General features: G+C 31.9%; 5 protein-coding genes and 1 long non-coding RNA gene across 8 annotated transcripts; 2 read left to right on the forward strand and 4 right to left on the reverse strand.

Moving 5' to 3' along the window:
• Positions 1-1,108: 1,108 nt before the first annotated feature.
• Positions 1,109-3,118, reverse strand: LOC116343038 (odorant receptor 9a). Its single transcript, XM_031770912.1, has 6 exons — positions 2,748-3,118; positions 2,488-2,686; positions 2,186-2,431; positions 2,015-2,114; positions 1,691-1,957; positions 1,109-1,634 (listed from the first exon to the last, which is right to left on the reverse strand). Exons 1-6 carry the CDS (start codon positions 3,058-3,060, stop codon positions 1,578-1,580), a joined length of 1,182 nt encoding a protein of 393 aa, XP_031626772.1. The 5' UTR covers positions 3,061-3,118; the 3' UTR covers positions 1,109-1,577.
• A 996-nt stretch (positions 3,119-4,114) lies between these two features.
• Positions 4,115-7,338, reverse strand: LOC116342884. 2 transcript variants are annotated; one of them, XR_004201278.1, is made up of 4 exons: positions 6,229-7,338; positions 5,369-6,049; positions 4,755-5,276; positions 4,115-4,644 (listed from the first exon to the last, which is right to left on the reverse strand). XR_004201278.1 is itself a non-coding variant. In XM_031770675.1 (2 exons), exons 1-2 carry the CDS (start codon positions 7,100-7,102, stop codon positions 5,424-5,426), a joined length of 1,500 nt encoding a protein of 499 aa, XP_031626535.1. In that variant the 5' UTR covers positions 7,103-7,338; the 3' UTR covers positions 5,366-5,423. The 2 variants fall into 2 exon arrangements, 1 of the variants encoding a protein (XP_031626535.1); XM_031770675.1 differs by lacking the exons at positions 4,115-4,644; positions 4,755-5,276 and having other exon boundaries at positions 5,366-6,049.
• Positions 7,339-7,774: 436 nt separating this feature from the next.
• LOC116342885 lies at positions 7,775-9,040 on the forward strand. Its single transcript, XR_004201279.1, has 3 exons — positions 7,775-7,931; positions 8,512-8,610; positions 8,882-9,040. It is a non-coding gene; the product is annotated as an uncharacterized LOC116342885 (long non-coding RNA).
• Positions 9,041-9,157: 117 nt separating this feature from the next.
• On the reverse strand, positions 9,158-11,068 carry LOC116342916 (serine/arginine repetitive matrix protein 4-like). The gene is made up of 3 exons (XM_031770721.1): positions 9,981-11,068; positions 9,597-9,918; positions 9,158-9,532 (listed from the first exon to the last, which is right to left on the reverse strand). The coding sequence occupies exons 1-3, from the start codon at positions 10,951-10,953 to the stop codon at positions 9,274-9,276; spliced, it is 1,554 nt and encodes a 517-aa protein (XP_031626581.1). The 5' UTR covers positions 10,954-11,068; the 3' UTR covers positions 9,158-9,273.
• Positions 11,069-12,666: 1,598 nt separating this feature from the next.
• On the forward strand, positions 12,667-15,604 carry LOC116343063 (farnesol dehydrogenase-like). The gene is made up of 5 exons (XM_031770951.1): positions 12,667-13,348; positions 13,518-13,664; positions 13,764-13,908; positions 14,073-14,219; positions 15,322-15,604. Exons 1-5 carry the CDS (start codon positions 13,065-13,067, stop codon positions 15,361-15,363), a joined length of 765 nt encoding a protein of 254 aa, XP_031626811.1. The 5' UTR covers positions 12,667-13,064; the 3' UTR covers positions 15,364-15,604.
• Positions 13,965-16,479, reverse strand: LOC116343064. 2 transcript variants are annotated; one of them, XR_004201288.1, is made up of 3 exons: positions 15,987-16,479; positions 15,245-15,918; positions 13,965-14,607 (listed from the first exon to the last, which is right to left on the reverse strand). XR_004201288.1 is itself a non-coding variant. In XM_031770952.1 (2 exons), exons 1-2 carry the CDS (start codon positions 16,345-16,347, stop codon positions 15,650-15,652), a joined length of 630 nt encoding a protein of 209 aa, XP_031626812.1. In that variant the 5' UTR covers positions 16,348-16,479; the 3' UTR covers positions 13,969-15,649. The 2 variants fall into 2 exon arrangements, 1 of the variants encoding a protein (XP_031626812.1); XM_031770952.1 differs by having other exon boundaries at positions 13,969-15,918.
• Positions 16,480-19,450: the final 2,971 nt, after the last annotated feature.

Genomic DNA, 19,450 nt, shown 5'->3' on the forward strand with positions numbered 1-19,450 from the left:
AGTATTTGTATTACCCGTACAGAATAATGTGAGTAATCAAATGAAAGTGAAATGAAATTTTTTCCATTTTATGATGTTTAGTAAAAAGAAATCATTTTCAGTTTACCATGGAATCAAAAAACACCATTGGGATATTTCGCTGATGTGTGTTTCGTTATTGCCATCGTTGAGGCTTACTTCGTATGCAATGGATCGCTACTTTTATTGTTCATTTCTATTTGTTTGCATCATCAGGCATTTTATAGACAGTTTCAACATTTGGTGCAGAAATTTGATCGAATTGAGGCCGATCGAAATGATGAGACATTTTTCTGTGATTTGATCCATTTTCATAATTCAACTAAAAAGTGGGTTTGGATAATAAATGAAACAATATGTCTAACTTACGAAATTTTTGTGAATTTTCAGTTGGTTTTGTGAATCGGCCAAAGTTTTAAGCCTGTATATTTTGGTCATATTGATTTGTAGTATGATATTCATGTCGTGCATCATTTTTCAATTGGATTTGGTACATTATCTGTCAATATAATATCCACAACTAATGTGCTTAAGTTTGTTTATCCTAATTTCAGGAGATGAAACATGTTGACTTCAATCTCAGTATATTATTGCAAGCATTCATGGTTTCTACGTCAATTCTCTTCTTGTATTGTTTTTTCGGAAAAGTGGCAACAGAGAGTTTCGAACAAATGTCTGACTGCTTATATGACATGAATTGGCCAAATTTACCAACACGTTTGCAGAAATATCTTTTGTTTATGGTCATAAATACACAAAGACCTCTATATTATTCAGGATTCGGAATCGCAATTTTGAAATTGGAAACATTTTTGAAGGTATATCCATGATAGATAAAACACGAATGCCTGTAACTGCATATAACTGCATTTTTTTTCTTTTTTAAGATGCTTCGAAATGTGTTAACATATTATACGTTGTTCAAGACTCTTATATCAAAATAAAGAGTATTTATTAAAGACGTATTGATGTCGATTTTCTCAACATATCTGATGGGATATTCAATTTTCAATTGTATTTAAATAATTAAAAGAATAGTGCATTCAATTTTATTTTTTTTATTAGTGCAAATAATATTATATTTGTTCAGCAATAAAGTAGGCTTCTATTCTATACCAAATTTTAGTTAATCTACTTAGAGATATTGAACGTAGCACATTGAGTGGTGAAATGTTATTTTTACCCTGGTCTAAGCCAGTTCCAGTGTAAAATCGTGACAACTGTAAATGTGACATCTGAAATTCCAAAATAGAAGTCTACATTTGAAAACCTTGAGGAGAAAAATTATTGTTTTCACAATTTTACACTTAACCGTTTTCGGAAACAGGGTTCAGTTTGCTCTGTTCAATTTCTCTGAGTTATTATTAATAACTTATTAAATGTTTAACATTAGGATCTTTAATTAAAATGGCTTAAAAGTCAACTAAATGTAAATTTATAATATTCAGGTTTCATGTGAATTTCATCAATTTTAAACATTTTTCTTCACATTTCAGCGTTTCTATTCAGTTTTAATTGATCTAATATTCACTTGCAGCTAATGTGCAAATTTAAATATCTCAGTTGGTTATAAACGTTTTCAACATCATATAGTAACTGGCTATTGATTTGATCATCTAATCAAAACAAATAATAAATTAACGGATTGTTTATTTAAGATAATTTCACTCACCCGAGAAAATGTCTCCAAATTCAAAATGGCCACTCCAAACATTCCATGATAATGAATTCGTTTTTGAGTACTTGCCATCATAAAAACCAAATACTTTTGCATAACCAATGGGTAGTCTGGCCAATTCGTGTCATACAAAGAGTTAGTCATCTTTTCGAAACTCTCTGTTGCAATTTTTCCAAAAAAACAGAACACGAATAAGTTCGACAAATCAATTCCCATTATAAATATCGCCGATATAAATTCAAAATCTGGATTTTTCAATTGCTGAAAATAAAATAATGATTTTGTTTTGAAAGACAATTGCCTTAAGATGATGATTACCAAATCCAGCTGAAATGCCATACAGGCTAAAATAATCATATTGCAAATTAACTGAACGATAATAAATGGACTAATTGCTTCTGCTGATTGAAGAAATAATCTGGTAGAAGAAATAGACAAAGAATGACAAAAATATGGGAACAAAAATCGGTTAAAAAAAGTCTTACTCACTCTCTGACCAATACATGAAACTCGATTAATTTTCTAATGCACTTCTTATTGCTTGCAATCCTATTGGAACTAATCAATTTGCTGAGTAAATGATGAAATGTTTTCCAAAATTCTCGATGATGCAAACACAAAGAAATAAACAGCAATATAATAGATCCGTTTGCAATGAAATAGGACTCGGTAAGAATTAGAGAAAATCCCAACTCGCATATATATCCCAATGGTGTTTTTTGATTCCATGGTAAACTGAAATGAAATTTTCGACTAAATTTGGATAATTAAAAAATTGAAGAAATGGTCACATCAAATTTAAAACTCGATAAACGTAGTTGCCATCAAAATATCCATGCATTAAGAAACAAAGCAATATCGAAATGGTTGACATAACAATCACACTTAAACCATATCCAAACATGCCGTATTTGAAGTAAGTTTCCAACATCCATTCGCTTTGCTTGTTTACTTTTCGCATTGAAATTTCAAAGATTTCCACATTTTTATCTAAAGTAGAAGAGAATTTCGTTTGAATTTGAAAACTAAATTTTTCTCCAATACTTATTACTTGTATTGTAAATAATAGACAATCTTTCAAAAATCGCAGCCATTTTCTGACGACGCAACAAGATCACGAGAGTTACATACGCCGTCGATGCTGCACCAAAAATATTAAAAAGAGTATATAACGAACTTCCCAAATCAATATTCACGAATTTATTGAAATACGCCATTCCCGCAACGGCACCACAAGAATTTGCAATGAAAATGCATATCGCAAAAGTATGGTAACTATATTTTTTCCATTTATCAATGGATTCATCCATAGGAAATACACAAAGCAATTTGAAAACTTGCTGATTTTTCAACAACGGTTTCATGATTGAATCGATATGCGACTAAAACGAATTACAACAAATTAGTTTATTATATTGAACGTTCACTGTAATAATTCAATAATAACTGAATTGAGCTGACGGATAAATTGCCTTTTATATATGGGATCCTGTCGAAATATTTAAAGACATATTGGTGAAAATACTAATAATAGTCTACAGTAAGAAAATAATCGTAAATTTTGATGCATTTGAAGAAAACTTGAATCAATTTAGCAAATACATTTGACCTCGTATCAATAAATGTCAAAACTACTTAATAGTGTTTCATTTAAAAACTCATGAAGATGGGTGTGATTAATAACAAAATTTGTAACATTTAACGAAAATTGACATTCCGAGTAAAATTTGGTGTCCAATTTACGAGAAAAATGCATGTATATAGTGGAATTACCCCACTTAGTGATGGAATTTTAAAACCTATATATTCACCAAAGCTAAAACAAGTGCCAAGGAATATTGGGAACGGCTCGGGTGCATATAATTATACACTTGACTTTTTTGGAACCAATTGGTTTGCCTTTCTCAAACATTTATCAAACATTTGTAGTGAAAGAATTAGAAGTGATTAGAAGCGCTTTAAATGATAAAGAAAGAATTCTAATTTTATTGCTTATTTTTCCATTGCACAAAATATCTAATTGTATATGTTAAAATACGTCGATTAAACTTTGTGTATAAATAAATAATGAATTGTATGTGACGCAGAACAAGTTTGTCCAAACATGTTGCATTGAAAATGGAGTAAATGATTGAAAAGTTACTCGTGCTTAGTAAAGAAAATATGGGACGTCTCCACTGAATTATTGAAAAGCGTTCAATGCTGAATATATAGTCAAACGATTGGTATTGATTCCACCAGCTAACAACAGCTCATTTTAAACGAAAATAGTTTTTTTTAAAGACATGCTCTTATTTTAAAATTACCTTCATGAATTTTTTAAATAAAAAAGGTCGTTTGTTTTTTCATTTTTTTTGGATTTTATTATAATGGTTATCAAAATAGTTTTTTCGCCAAATCGAAGCGAATATCGTGTAATTGTAAGATTGGTGTTTTAATACTGCTGAATGCGGTCAACAATGTAACTTGATCATATAGATGGTCAATATCTCCACATCTATGTTCATTTTTAAGATGTTTGCGAATGTTTTCTTCATTTATTTGAGTGAAATTGCACTTTTTACAAATAAATGCGTTGAGATCTTTGTTGCGAAAATTTATTTTATATTTCATCTTTGCATAAAGAAAATGAGTACAATGAGGACGGCAAAACTTTCGGCAAACTTTACACTGAAAGGAAAATTCACCGGTATGCATCTGAATGTGTTGGATCCAAATATGGCATGGAAATTGTTTAAAAGATTCACAAAAAAAGCAATATGCAGCCAAACACTCCATATTTGACTCGTGAAATTTTACAGCAACACAAGATCCATTCTTGACTTTATTCACCATTTCTTCGGACAGCCTCGATACAAACACCTTGTGGTTTTTATGGATATTTTTATGATGAGCACCCATTGATTTCGATAATTTTTGGTAGATTTGATTCGCGTTATTCAAATAACCTAAAGGATATTAAAAAAAACCATTAAAAATCTGTCGAAATTCAAATTCAAATTATTAAGATGGTCATTCGTTTCGAATGAAACCTTTTTTATTTTTATTTTGGTATCACCTTCCGACATGCTGGCATATGCTTCCGAACCCGATCGGTATCGACCATTTTTTTCATACGTCTTGAACCGTTTATCAGAAGATCGTTTTCGATGTGATTTCTTGAGTCGTCGGCGATGTTTCTTTTGTCGCTTATCAGAGCTATTGGTGTCGTCACTACTCGAATATTTTGCATTTTTAACGTGTTTTTCGCTATTTGAACTGCTGTCGGAATCGTATTCCTCATATATCTGTTGAAGTGCTTCCACTTCATTTGTTAGATTTTTTATACTTTGAATCATCTCATGATATTGTTTATTTCCACTATGTTGGTTGCAGGTAACTTTATTTAGCGTACTATCAGTATGTATGTCGCCTGATTTTCCATTTAAATGGCTCCTGCCGTAACCACTATGTTGAATTGGTTTTTTGTCATTTTCATCATCACTGGAAAGTACAATTAAATCTGGCTCATCTTTTATATGGTAGCTGCTTGACGTTGACGGTCCAATATTTGTGATTTCAGCCTCAGTCATCATTTATCCTAGAAAAAAAATAAGTAAAAAACACATTAGTCAATTGTACTGCAAAAGGTTTACTTTACTCGCCACCAAAATTATACACAATTTTCCGTACATTTTTAAATGTTTGTTGCTTTATTCATAAAAAAATCGGTGTGTGTACATTAAAATTATACATTACGAGGTGAAAACATTTGAAAAACCGAATAATGTGTATACGGTGAATGATGTCCACCGTTCAATGTTTTGCTGAGTGCTGATAGCAAAATGATCTGCTTATAATGGCCATTGATGTGCTCAATTTCATGTTCGTTTCTCAAATGTTTTTGAATATTTTGCTCATTTATTTGAACAAAATTACATTTTCGACACATAAAAGCAGTTAAATCTTCAAAACGTAAGTCAAACGGGTATTTAATATTCGGTAGTTGTCCACAACATATGTTTCTATCGAATGAATGATCTTTTTCACAAATTGAGCATTTATATCCATACTCGCCCGTATGAGATCGAATATGATCGATCCAGTACTGCAAACGGTAACTATGCTGAGTTTCACAGAATATGCAAAATGCAGCAAAAATATTCTTTTCAGGTGTTAAGAACGATCGGTTTAAATTTTCAACATCTTTGGCCATTTCAGGTGAAATTCTAGATACAAGCACCTCATGATTTGGATGAACCTTTTTATAATGAGCAGTCATTAATGTGTAACATCGGTGACAAATTTGACAAGTTTTTGCTTTTATGCTATTGAAAAATAGAGTCTTGTCGATGTTTTTCAATTGGGATTCTCCTAAACAGAAAAAATGCATAAAAAGAAAACGACGTTATCAGTGGATCACATATCTATTAAATATATCGACAAGAGAGTATGTTATTCAGCGCTTATGGCTGAGTAATGTCTGAATAAAAACATACTCTCCTCTCGATATTTTCAATAGATATTTGGTTTATGCAAATTTAAATATTTACCTTGGTTTCGCACATTTGCCGATGTGGAATTTGTTTGATTTGTTTCATCGACACGAATTCGCTTTTCCGCTGGTGGTTGAAAACATTCTCCTGAAGATGAATCTGAATTTAAATTCTCTGTATTTTTCGGTATTGAATACGATTCATGTTCTGGGATGTCGCTACGACTATTTGTGTCAACTTGAAAATGATGATTAAAACTGGTTGGTTTTGGAATATTGACCACATTTCTTTCATTTTGCAAACTACTTCTTGAACAGGAATCGATGCGTCGATTTCTATTCGAACTTCGGATGTGTTTTCTTTTTTTATCATCTTTTGAACTGGCCACACTAGATGTTGATGAGCTGCTTGAACTATCTGAATCACTTGAACTACTTTCGTCGTCACTTGATGAATTTGTTTTACTTGAATCACTATCAATGCCTCGAATATGTTTATCGACCGTTTCTTCCAATGAGTTTATCAAATGAGTTACGTTGGTAACGTTTTTGATTATTTGTTTATATTGTTCATTTGTAAATATTGAATGCATTGGATCACAGCTACGATAAATTAATCTCGTATTGCTTACACTTCCATCATAAGGCAACGGTATAGAAATACCAGGTTGGTCTGCATCGACGTCAATCTTAATATTTGATATATCATAGTGCTGTGACTGCGAATCGTTTTTCTCTTTCATATTTGGAATTCCACTATTCAGTTGATAAGAAATCAACGGAATTTGATCAGTTAAATCAAAATTTGGTTCAATTTTGATATCCTTCACATCATCATCATCGCTTTCCGAATAAAAGTCAGCAATTTCTATCGGTGAACCATATCTTCTTGGTCGTCTTTCGAATCCTTCAATATCATTGTTTCCATCCATGTTTCTATTTTTTTATTAGACACATAAATATTAAATTCAACGTAAGGTTATTTAGCAAAAAAAAACAACTTTTGGCTTGAAACACTGACTTTGACGCACTGAAATGAGTATCACGACTGCAATGAATGAACTAACGAATGGAACGTAGAACGTTAAAAGTATAGAAGTTACCAATACGTTCATACGCACACGTTTGTATTGGTGAACACCTACGGAACGATAGTGACAGATAGATATACTATCATGTGGTACATGTGTCGTACCCGACAAACAATCATTATTTATTTTAACTTGTATTATATATTGTCCTTTTTTAGCGTCGATTTTTGTTGTTCATCTATATATTTATATATTTATATACACAGAAGATATTTGTTGTTAATTTTAACTATGAATATTACATGAAAGTATATGTTTACTTGGGTTGACTTCAGTTGAATGCGACTATATATCACTGACTTCAGTTTTGTTCTTTCATTTTTTTGTTTTTTACTCACTTCATATATATAAAATGTATACCTAGTCAAAGCGTCTTTTATTTTCACCACAAATTTAAGCAAAAGAACTGTAATTGTTTTATGAAATTGGTCTTTGACAAATAGCTTACCTTCAAAGAAATAAAAGAAATTTGTTGAAATTCAAGCAATGTTAACATTTTTTAATTACATTTTTTTTAATTTGAAACACTGAACATATTTTTCGATATTGAAAATTCCAAAAGTAATGCGTCTCTTTCCACGATTTATTATTGAATGAAGACCAATTTTGACGGATCAAAATATAGTTATATGTATATTAAATGAAGCACATAGAACCAGCATGTATTTGGGTTTGTGTATAACAACTAAAGAACATATGAGTGTGTGATAAACATTTTATGTAGTTGTGTATTGCATGAGACCAATTTAATTTTTAATTAATAATTTTCGACGCAGTCATAGATTCTGAGGAGGATCATGGGGCCCATATTACCTCCTCCTGGAAAACGGATCAAAAATTACCCCCTTAGATTTTTAAAAAATCACTAATTATCCCCTTGATTTTTAATCATATTTTTCTTTCATTAATTGTCAGATCAGCAATTTTCAAATCGCATCGAATGTCACATTTATATCAACTTTTATGCATTGAATTATTTAATTTGAATATAAACATTTATTCTAAAGTGCTGTTGTTCTGTTGTGTCTGGCCGAAAAAATCAAATCGAAATAAACATACCACACGCTTGATCAGCACTTTAGCTTAAATGTTTATTTTCAATGCATAAATAGCTTCAGTTTCAAGATAGTCGATATGATTTCGACAATAAATAACATTAATCTATTTGACAAAAATAAACTAAAATTTGTAGTTAATTCTCTTTTTTTTGCGATTTTTTCTTTCAAAATATTTGTTTTGTGGTTTTTCAGAGATAAGATTTTTGGAACAATTTTGGAATTACTCCCCCCTAAAATAACTTTCTAGTAAAATTCAAGACGTCAGAATCTATGAACGCAGTGAACGCTGACGTAAGTCTAAGTTTTATTTTAATATGATACAATAATACTTTTTCCGTTCCATACACACAATATTTCAATATATGAATCGCTTATAATAAAAGTAGTGAATGAGAAAAAGTGAAAATAAAAGTCGAACATAAAGTTTTTTTTATATAGACAAAATCCATACAAAAAAACTTTATGTTCGACTTTTATTTTCACTTTTTCTCATTCACTACTTTTATTCTAAGCGGTTCATATGGTACATTTATGTTGAAGTGTATACATTCAAAATACACAGGCTTGTTGCAGTCCATAAAAGACGATGTAAATAAACTGGCAACTGGTGCCTGAAGAAGAAGGGACACAATGAAGAACACGAGAAAAGCTGTACGCGGCTGTACGTTAACGTTTACATAGAGAGAATTTTTTTTAAATACAAGAGCTAAAATTCATTTTAATGTCCACATTTTGTAATAAATTTCATCTTGGGTTTTGTATTACTTACTTTCACAACAGCAAAAATGCTATTAGCCAAATGGATGTGTTAAATATTTTCAAATAAAAATGCAATATATTTAGATTCTTATTCAAATATATTTAAAAAGGATATGGTTGCGTCAGCGAGACAGAATATTTGTATTGTCATAATTTCATGAGAAATGATTTTATTTTTGCATTGTGGTTTTTTTATTATTCTTTGAATGCAGGCAATAAGATTATTTCCTCGCATTGATCATCATTGCCATTTTCGTGCTCCGTTCGAAGATGTTGAATTAGACGATCTCCATCAATTTGTACGTAGTTGCAAAGTCTACAAATGTATGCCTCACAGCCTTTGCGAAGTAAATCGTCATTATTCATCTTTTTAAAATTTCCATTGCAGCCAGAATGTCCATTATGACTATTAAAAACTGATTTTAATTCGCATGAATCGCATTCATACGCATATCTAATTAGAGAAAACAACAAAGATTAATTGATCGTTGAAATGCATAGGTTTGAATTTGGCTTACTCTCCAGTGTGTGATCGAATATGATCCATCCAATAGTGCGGAGGAAATTGTTTTTTTGTTTCACAAAAAAAACAAAATGCTTTTATAAAATCTTTTTGTGGTTTATCTGTAACCTTTATTCGTTTTGCGCCATGTTTTTCATTCTTTGCCTTTTCAGCCATTGCCGGTGAAAATCTGGATACGTAAACTTCACTGTCTTCGTGTGACTTTTTATAATGTGTCACGACCCTTTTGGGCAAATATTTTTTACAAATTTGACACGTTAATGCTTTTTTGCTTTTAAAATATAGACTTTTATTCGTGTTCGGTGGACGAAGTATATCTAAATGGATAGAAAGATATTAATCATATTTATAATGTTTGAAAAATTTAAATAAAAAATACCTTCTGTCGTAACCGTCGGTCTAGTCATAATTGATTTCCTTCGCATGCTCGAATTGATTGGTTTTGGACGCTGCTTTTCCTCGGATTCTGTCGAAGAACCAGTCTCCTCTTCGCTATCGATAATTGGCCTTTCGTTTCGTGAAATCCTAGTAGGATTTTTTCTCTTTAAATGCAAGCCACTTTGATACGATGTACTTGGGTTGTTATTTTGTGATAAAAAATTACTTTCGCTTATTGGTGGTGTAATGTTTATTGTACTTGAAACACCGACATGGCTCTGAATTGTTTCGCCCGAATTTTTAGCTTCTTCATGTCTACCACGGTAACGATGCCGATGATCACTTCTTTCTCGGTCCGTACCAGTTTCGGAAAAGCTTGAACTCGAATATCGTTTGCGATGTGACTTGTGATGACGATGTCGATGCTTCTTTCTACGTCGTTCATAACTTGAACTGCTTCTGCTTGAACTACTATCACTTGAATAATGTTTGTTTTTTCGGCTTCTTTTCGTCGATTTTTTTCGCTTATTTGTTTTGATCGATTTTTCGAATTTCTTTTTCAATGATTTAACCGCATCCGTAAGTTGAGTTATCACCTCGATAAACTGTTCATATGCTTTGGTTTGTTCTTGATTCTCAACATTTCGAGGCAGTGTTTGTGCTATTTGCTGATGTAATGGCAATAATTGCAAAACTGGCTGATTCGGTGGCATTGATTGTCCAACTGGTTGTTGTATTCTCAGTGGTTGTGCAAATTCCGTTCTTACAATCGTATCCGTGTTTACATTCGGCTGCACTGTGTTCCTGATTTCTTCTTGAATTCCACCATTTTCATCATCACTATCGAGCGATATAATTTCGTTATGATTAAATTTTTGATCTTCGACTTCTTGATTGAAATGCCGCGGAGACGATATTGCCATTGAAAATCGTCGTTCAACTTTCTTTGTTGTAAATTTATTCTGTTGATCCATTTTTATTGAAAACAAACTATTTACAAAGCATTTTAACTAAAATCTATACAGTTTTTCTTACTAAATGACATGCTTGGACAACGCAAAAAAGAACGTTCACTTTTATAAACACTCAAATCCAATCTAAATGGGCGATACAACACACTGACTTTGTTTGGCGCGGAGAAGAAAACAAATACAAGCGAACGAAAGAAACCGGCATGTGTAAGACATTGTTGTATGTGTAGTTTCTTCTACATATGTTGATGTGTAATACACATTGTGCATGGTATACATTCGAAACTTATACAACCATATGCGTGACCGAGCAAATTGTATATTCATAAACTGTGTTATCTGGTGATGTATTACTCTTTAGTTTCATTTGTAATCCAGTGTTGTAGTCGATATTGAATAGCTGGCCTTGAAATGATGGAATTCACTATAATAGTATGCCTAGTATATGTGTATATGAAATATTTTTGGAAGGCGCATAATAAATGGAAATTATGGAAATGGTGAATATAGGTTGTAAAGCATTTTGAGCAAGGGGGAAATAACTCGAAAGTAATTTTTCGTAGAAAAATAATTATAAAGTAATTGTAAGCAAGAGATAATTGTAAAAAGTAATTTTAACATAAAAATGTCTGAAAAATTTAATTTTTTGGCTAGAAATTACTTTTTGCATTACATTTACTTAAAAAAAAATTGCAATTATTTTTTACGGAAAATATTCTTACTGTTTACTGTTTGATTTATGGGTCCCATCATTTTTTTTATCTCTTCATTCCAACATTGAAATATTTTGATTTATTTGAGACAATTATTGTTACTTAAAAAAAATATTCTTTATTTTTGTATACATTTTTGGTACAATTATTTAAACCTAGTCCCAAGTTTCGACTTTCACATGTGCGGACATTCGACTATACATCCAAATAAGTAACGTCTCAAAACGTGTTAACTAAAATTCTTTATTTTTCGTAATATTACGGTTTTTTGTAATATTATCTTTTTCATAAACGTGTAGAATATTTTTTGACAAAGAGATCGTGCAGCTATTTGTTTCTTAATTTCTGATTCTGAGACTGCATTTAATTTATATAAAATACAATCAACTTTAAAAAAGGGCTGTAATAAGGTATACAAATAAGATGAATTCCATAGGACATTTGCAAAGACAAGTCTGGTGTCGGGTTCGAATAAAAGTGGAAAATATGTAAATGTTAAAATAAAAATTACGCGCAAAGAAGTGTAGAAAAGAATTTTCAGCATATGAAACATTGATTAAATATTGGATTTGGCATCAAATGAAAAGCAGGTGTTTTGCCACACCGTCATTGTAACTCAGATGATACTTTGTTGCTAATAATGCCGATCGCCAAATGATACATATTTATAATTTGGTTTTTTGGTTTGTTTGATTAATTTTTCGTCACATCTTTTTTGTTCATTTAATCAAAGCGACATCAGCCACATTGATCAACGTCAACAAACTGAGAGCGAGTCAAAAATGTTTTACGATTTATCGGAGAGACAAATTGTCACAAATAAAAAAGTATGCCGCCCATTTTGATTCGGAGCCCATTCAGTTTGCAAATAAACTGGCAATTGCTTTAAACTCTGCCGACATTGGTGACTTTTAAGTGCGCAACCGTCAATTGCGACAATATTTTTTGTTGTTGAATATTTGTGGTTGAGCACGGTACGAACGTATAAATAGGATTGTGTATTTCAATATGCACTTCTTATGTTTGAATCGGGTACGCGGTCCGCATCTTTCTTCGACTATTTGTTTTGGATATTGGAAGCCGTACTCAGTACAGTAAAAATCAAGTCATTGTGTTCAAGTATTACATTTTAGCTGCAAAACTAATAAATTATATTTACTTTATTGCGTGTTTCATTTTTACGCATATAAGTTGATTTACCGGTGACTAAAATTTATTTGTTGTGTTCGCCTTCAATGTGATACATTCGTATGGAATAAAGTGCGAGAAAAAAATACGCAGACATAAAATTGAGTTATTATTATTATTATAAACAAAGTAAATCCACAGAAATAAAAGAACCACACACAGTCCCACACACAAACCGTACAGAAACAAGCAAAAGAAATTAAAAATATAAATATGGAAAGATGGGCTGGTCGTGTTGCTGTTGTCACTGGTGCGTCTAGTGGAATTGGTTCAGCAATTTGTGCCGAATTAGTCAAACATGGTATGATTGTGTGCGGTTTGACGCGTCGCAAAGATAAACTCGAACCGTTGCGTTTGAGTCTGTTTGGTGCCGAAGGTCAGTTGAATGCCGTTGATTGTGATATAACCAATGAAGATTCAGTGAAGCGGGCATATCAATGGATCGAAAAAACATTGGGTGGTATCGATTTGCTCATCAATAATGCTGGTGTTGTTAGGTAATAATCATAAAATTAATTCTGAACAAAAGAAAATTAAAACCAAAATGAAGAATGTGCTCATAAATTTAGCAGCATAAAAATGTCCGTGTTGAAATGAAAAATCCAATAACAACAAGAAAAATCGAATTTATCTCACCTTTTTGTATCGTTTATTTTATTGCTAAAGTCAGTGCATGCTCTTGGATGACAATAATATACGTGATTTACGATCAATGCTGGAGGCAAACCTTATCGGCTTATGCATTTGTACTCGCGATGCAATCAAACTAATGAGACAACGCGGTTTTGATGGTCATGTCGTTAATATTAATAGGTAGTCTCTCTTATGTTTGTTTACTTTTCTCAAAACAAAAACAAAATGCGAAAAATTTGTCTGCAAAACAAAACGTGTAATTTTGACTTCTGATTCCAGCATATTTGGGCACAAAGTTAACACATGTGTACCTGGGTCAAAGCCAATAAATGGCATGTATCCAGCATGTAAATTCGCATTAACGGCACTCACCGAGTGTTTACGCCAAGAAGTTTCATACATCGAAATGGGCATAAAAGTAACGGTAAGCGTAAAATTGTTTATTCATTTTATTCGATTTTTATTTTAAATATAGTCAGTACAAAATTTCCATTATCAACTAAGAAAAATAATAATAATACAAAGTTAAAAATAGACGATCATAAAATTCCATTTGTCGATTTGATTCCTTTTTTATGTGCGCCATAGAATATAAGTCCGGGCTTAGTGGAGAATGATATTTTGACAACCCATGAAGGCGATAATAATGAATTAGTAAAATATATGCCCCGTCTGAAGGGCGAAGATGTTGCCAAAGCTGTTGTATTTGCAATCACGACACCACAGCACGTTTTAGTAAGTAAACGTCGGTTTTTTTTATTCATTTGCAAATGCTCTGTTATCTAACAATAACTTGTGTGGAATCATAAAAAAAGCAACAAAACAGAATGGACACGTCTCGAAGATAGATACAGCCAGCAGCAATAAAAGTTACAGTTCCTTTAGAATACATTTGGATTCATTCTTTTTCACGTTCTTCCATGAAAATGAATCGATTTTATCTTCGTTAAATGCACTGGGTTGCTGCAAAACACGTATCACTGGCGCCCTCACTGTATTGCATAGTGAAGTAACTCAATAGTACGTGTGTGAAATGTGAAGATTTTTTCTCGCACGAACTAGATGGCGCTAATAACTAAGTGTCTTTGCAGCAATGGTGTGGTTAAATGAGTTTTGTTTGAAGCTGAGAAGATAATTAAATACAGATATTGACGGAAAAAGAAAGAAAAGTATTACTAATGCAAGCACCTATAGTAGATACATTCATGAAATGGTTATGTGTATGATAAAAATTAGTTGGTTGTTTTTGTTTTGTCTCCGAGTGTATTTAGTGCAATTATCGTGCATTTTTAACCGCTTCCCATATAATTCATTTGCGGAGTAATTTTGACGGTGGCGGGACTGTGCGGAGTTTGGCGGAGATGACATACAAACTCTGTGTGTACGAGGGTAACAGCACTTCTATGTGCATCATTCTTACGCAGATGATTAGTAACTTAGTTGTGTGTACGGCTACTAAGATGTTCGTTTGGAGAAAATAAATCTATGAACAGCAAAGAATGCTGTTGCACTCGTACACACAGCATTTGCATGCTATCTCCGCCGAACTCCGCACAGTCCCGTCATCGACAAAATTACTCCGCAAATGAGTTATATGGGTTATAATTAAATCTTCAACATCAACAACGATTCGAGAGTGTCTTAAATATGCAGTCGTTTTTTTTCTTTGTGCACGTTTATAAAATGATTACTAAGCAAAATGGTCTTTTAGCTATTTTTACAATCTCTATTTTTATGATTTGATTTTCGCTATGCATTACCTGAATTTCTATTTATCTACTTCTTGTATTTTGTCGTTTCTTCTTTCTAACAAGATCACATCTTATTTCAATTTCAGATCCAAGATATTATTCTGAAACCAATGGGAGAATTTCTTTAATTGACACCACTTAAACATTTGCAACAAATTGAGTATTTTAATTCTATGTTTTTAAAAAAAATAATGAAAAAAATGCAAAATTTTATGAAATTTGCACACAAACACATACACACACGATTCTACACTTATTTATGTTTAGTGAGTAAATTTTATTCGTGCTTAGTTACTAGATTCTGTATGAAATAACGAACGACACACACACACACGGTTTTCAAATAAATATTCTGAAAAATTTATGTAATTTGTAAATTGTTCATTTTTGTCTTCAAATTCACTTTTTAGTCATTTAAAAGCAACAGAGAAAATAATTTGGTTCACAACGTGACACAGAAATTTGAATTCTTGGACAATTCGAGATGCGCACACAACGGCACCGTGATTTGTAACGATTACGTTTTACTGCTTTATTTAGTTTCGATTGAATTGGGTTATTAACTGATGACCGATTCTCTGATGCATCCGGAATTACACTGTTTAATTGGTATTTAGTATGTTTCAATGGAATCGAAGATCTCTGTTGATATTGTGGTCGCTTTGTACGATAAGTAATTTTTTCTGTGGAAATTCAACAAAAGAATGGTTAAAGAAGTCTTCGTATTGGAATTTGTTCTACATTACATTACCTGTTTTCGATGGCTTTTTTATAATAGCATTGGTGTCATTGTGAACAGAATTAGACGATTGTTGAGTCTTTCGATTTTTTGTTCGAATCATGAGAATGTTATCTGTTCCAGAAAATATATCACTTTGATGCACATCATCAATTAAATGAACGCGAACGATATTTTTTGGTCGAATCAAAAACTTCTTCAAAGCCTCGTCGCCACTGAATCCCCGTCCTTGAGCATTGGAATGGTGTGTGGTTGGATGATTTTCATTTGCTATTGAATCGTCGACATTTAACAGACCCACAATTCGAAATTGACCATTCGTTTCGAATGGAAATAGATACACAATTAACAAAATCAATTTTAAAACCTCCATTCTGGTCTTTTATTTGAACAACTTTTTCTCGATTTTTTTTTTGTTGAAATTCTAAAACTTACACCAACACATTGAGCTAAAAACGCGCACGCACAGAATTTATGCTGCAGCAGGTAAGAGAAACAATTGATTTGCTGAAATGAAGACGTCTGATTGATGCCGAGGGTATGATCGTAATGATGTTCTAGCTGGAAAAGAACCAGTTTCATGGTATTATTTGTGGCGGTTATACTATGTGAAAAATGCCAACAAATTCTTAATACAATCGTCACGTCGTGGCCGCCGCTAAGAAGCTCTCTCAGGCATACACATGTAATTGTCGGAAGAAGACCTGTTTGACGGTGCGCAATTTTTTTTTCTTCTCGCTTTATTTTCTTCTTTTTTTATTCATTACAATTCTTGAGCTATTTTCGCGTACTTTGACATCGTAACTGAAATGGGTAATTGTAGATGGAAAACGGTTGCCGGTCGAACAATGGTTTGTCGTATTTGCGGCGGTTATCGCACAACACAGATTCGATATACCCTCTGGGCCAGAGGATCTGGCAAACATGGACTAATATCGATACATTTCGAACTATGCGAATTATTCTCGTAAATAATTTAAAATATACTCTATGAACTAACCATTAAACTTAAAATAATTCAATATGTGATCAGTAGATCAATAAAAAAAAAGAAAATACCATCCGAATCGCATCAATACTGCCATTTAATTGCTTTGTGATGAGTTTCGATCGCGTGCATATCACTGTAGATAATTCTTGGAGTTTATCACGTAGAAAAAATGTAAAAATCGAAATACGCTCATTGAATTCCGTCTCAAAATGCATATGCAGTACAATTTTTATTGTCTGAATGAGTACGAACGATTTTTATCACACAAATTTATCCATTGATTTTTATTTTTCATAGCAATTGTTGCGTGGCCACAGAAACAGAATGGATTCGACCTAATCGCTAATAGGCAAAATTCATTATGGTCATAAAAGTCGCTCTCAATCATAATTATCCAGACAAAAATAGAATTCGAGTTCATGCCAGGAGGATTTCTATAAAACCATAAAGATTGAACATTGATGCATCAACGAACGATACGGCATTGGCTGAGTTTTGAATTAAATAATATTGTTTTTATAATTCTTAAAATAATACCACTTGAATTAAATTCTCCTCTATAATTTGTTGTTATACTCACTACAATTGTTTTTTTTATCTCATGTTTTCTTTTGCGTATGTCAATTTGATGTATGTGCAACCATTAAATTGAGAAGAGCTGAATTCACGATCAACATGAAAACCCCATGGATATTGCAATAAACATGCACAGATTGGGCGTGTAAAAAATATTTTGTAGAATATCAAAATAAATTCACACTGAGATTAAAATATTGTTTCTTCTTTTTCTCATCATTGATCTAAAAATTGATTTTCGATCTATCTCACTGGGAATTTCAGCTTTTTATTTCTCATTATTTTATTTTATTTTCATTTTTCTTTATGAAGGAGAGAAAAAGGGGAAAAAATGTCAACAAATTTATTTTCCGGCATTGTGTGACGTGAATAATATTTGCATTTCAATGAATAATTTGAATGCAGAAATTGTGATACAATTTTAACGAAGTATTGAAATCATGCCAAATAACCAGAATAATGTGTGATGAAAACACGGTTCGAATTGACGTATTATTTAAATTAATTAAGATGAAAACAAGCGAAAGAAAATAAAAAAAATTGTTTAGAATGATCGACCAACAAGTTGCCAACAGTGAAACGACCTAGAATAGATAGGAAATATATCCAATTGATTTTGGCTAATAATTCGCTCAATGCCAACTCTTATGACAAATGCAACGTACATATGAATGGGGTAGAATAAAAACTACTTCTCGAAAAATTGCTATTTTAAAACGAAACCTAAAAAAAAATTCAATAAAAAGTGAATCAATTTTTTTTTGTCCAATTGAAGTGAATCAAGAAAATTTTGTTCAATAAAAGTGAACCAAAAAAAAAATTTCACTCGGTTTTTTCAGTGTAAAATACACAAAAATGAATTTTTTTTTTGGGTTCACTTTTATTGAACAAATTTTTTTGGTTCACTTCAATTGGACGAAAAAAAATTGATTCACTTTTCATTGAAAGTTTTTTTTAGGTTTCGTGTTTAAACATTTTTCGAGAAGTAGTTTTTATTCTACCCCATTCATATGTTTAAATTAAAAACAATGACATCGTCGATTCGAATTTGCTCAATCTAAATATGGTAAAATAGAACGGTAGCCGATGCAATTTTTGGCTGCACAAAACTGTACGAGTACATATGAAAGATTTCTCATAACGCAAATAAAAACCAGTTGTTAATTGTGATATTGCCCTTACTTATGAAATTTAGCAAACCATTCGCAAAGTGCTGATGAACTCGGTATGGCTAGATATCATGGGCAGACAATGGGCAATTTAAATCAGAATTCCCACATGATATACATAATTTTATATAGAGCTTCGCTGGTTTCAGAATGTTATCTCAATGGAGAATTTCAATGAAAATAACTGTAGTTTAATACGTCATAAATCCATTAAAACTTGAAAATAAACTGAAAAAAATGAAATAAAACGCTGCAAAAAAATTACTTTATCTTTCTTCATATTCAAACAGAAATCAAACGGTAAGTATTTTTAAACTTGGATTTTTTGTGGTTTATTTGGTCTATTATTTGAATTCAAATACAATTGTCTGATCATAATTGTTTGGAAAATAAAAATAAAAATCGCGTCGCGATTAATTGGTGTGTACACAAGGCGGAGCAAATATTTGTTATAGCCATGATTCATATGACATTCAAATATGATTGAACATCGGTGTACACAAATTATAAGCCTTCTCAATCATTTGGACACCTTTGATTAAACGTACAAATCGCTTCACTGTCAGCGTGTCAACGAATGCATAAAACATGAAAATCCGTCTATGTTTTCACTGAATTGTGTGTTGAAATTACAACGCCTAAAACTGAATGAGGATAATTGGGTATGTCAAAAGAGAAAGCCAAGGGGAGAATCGGTACTGAAATACTAAATATACTCAGAAGTATTGAAAAGTACCGAA

The sequence above is a fragment of the Contarinia nasturtii genome, unplaced genomic scaffold (genome assembly GCF_009176525.2).
Source record: "Contarinia nasturtii isolate CC-2019 unplaced genomic scaffold, AAFC_CNas_1.1 Cnas_scaffold_928, whole genome shotgun sequence".
NCBI classification, from domain to species: domain Eukaryota; kingdom Metazoa; phylum Arthropoda; class Insecta; order Diptera; family Cecidomyiidae; genus Contarinia; species Contarinia nasturtii.

Bases quoted from the DNA above. Each gene is read 5' to 3' on its own strand.
- LOC116343038 (XM_031770912.1), bottom strand. From the start codon at position 3,060: ATGAAACCGTTGTTGAAAAATCAGCAAGTTTTCAAATTGCTTTGTGTA. The intron at 2,687-2,747 runs GTAATAAGTATT...CTTCTACTTTAG, and splicing joins GTCTATTATTTACAATACAA to ATAAAAATGTGGAAATCTTT. The intron at 2,432-2,487 runs GTGACCATTTCT...ATTTCATTTCAG, and splicing joins TATCGAGTTTTAAATTTGAT to TTTACCATGGAATCAAAAAA.
- LOC116342884 (XM_031770675.1), bottom strand. From the start codon at position 7,102: ATGGATGGAAACAATGATATTGAAGGATTCGAAAGACGACCAAGAAGA. The intron at 6,050-6,228 runs GTAAATATTTAA...TTTTCTGTTTAG, and splicing joins GGCAAATGTGCGAAACCAAG to GAGAATCCCAATTGAAAAAC.
- LOC116342916 (XM_031770721.1), bottom strand. From the start codon at position 10,953: ATGGATCAACAGAATAAATTTACAACAAAGAAAGTTGAACGACGATTT. The intron at 9,919-9,980 runs GTATTTTTTATT...CTATCCATTTAG, and splicing joins ACCGACGGTTACGACAGAAG to ATATACTTCGTCCACCGAAC. The intron at 9,533-9,596 runs GTAAGCCAAATT...TTCTCTAATTAG, and splicing joins ATTCGATCACACACTGGAGA to ATATGCGTATGAATGCGATT.
- LOC116343063 (XM_031770951.1), top strand. From the start codon at position 13,065: ATGGAAAGATGGGCTGGTCGTGTTGCTGTTGTCACTGGTGCGTCTAGT. The intron at 13,349-13,517 runs GTAATAATCATA...TTATTGCTAAAG, and splicing joins AATAATGCTGGTGTTGTTAG to TCAGTGCATGCTCTTGGATG. The intron at 13,665-13,763 runs GTAGTCTCTCTT...TTCTGATTCCAG, and splicing joins CATGTCGTTAATATTAATAG to CATATTTGGGCACAAAGTTA.
- LOC116343064 (XM_031770952.1), bottom strand. From the start codon at position 16,347: ATGGAGGTTTTAAAATTGATTTTGTTAATTGTGTATCTATTTCCATTC. The intron at 15,919-15,986 runs GTAATGTAATGT...GAATTTCCACAG, and splicing joins AAAAAAGCCATCGAAAACAG to AAAAAATTACTTATCGTACA.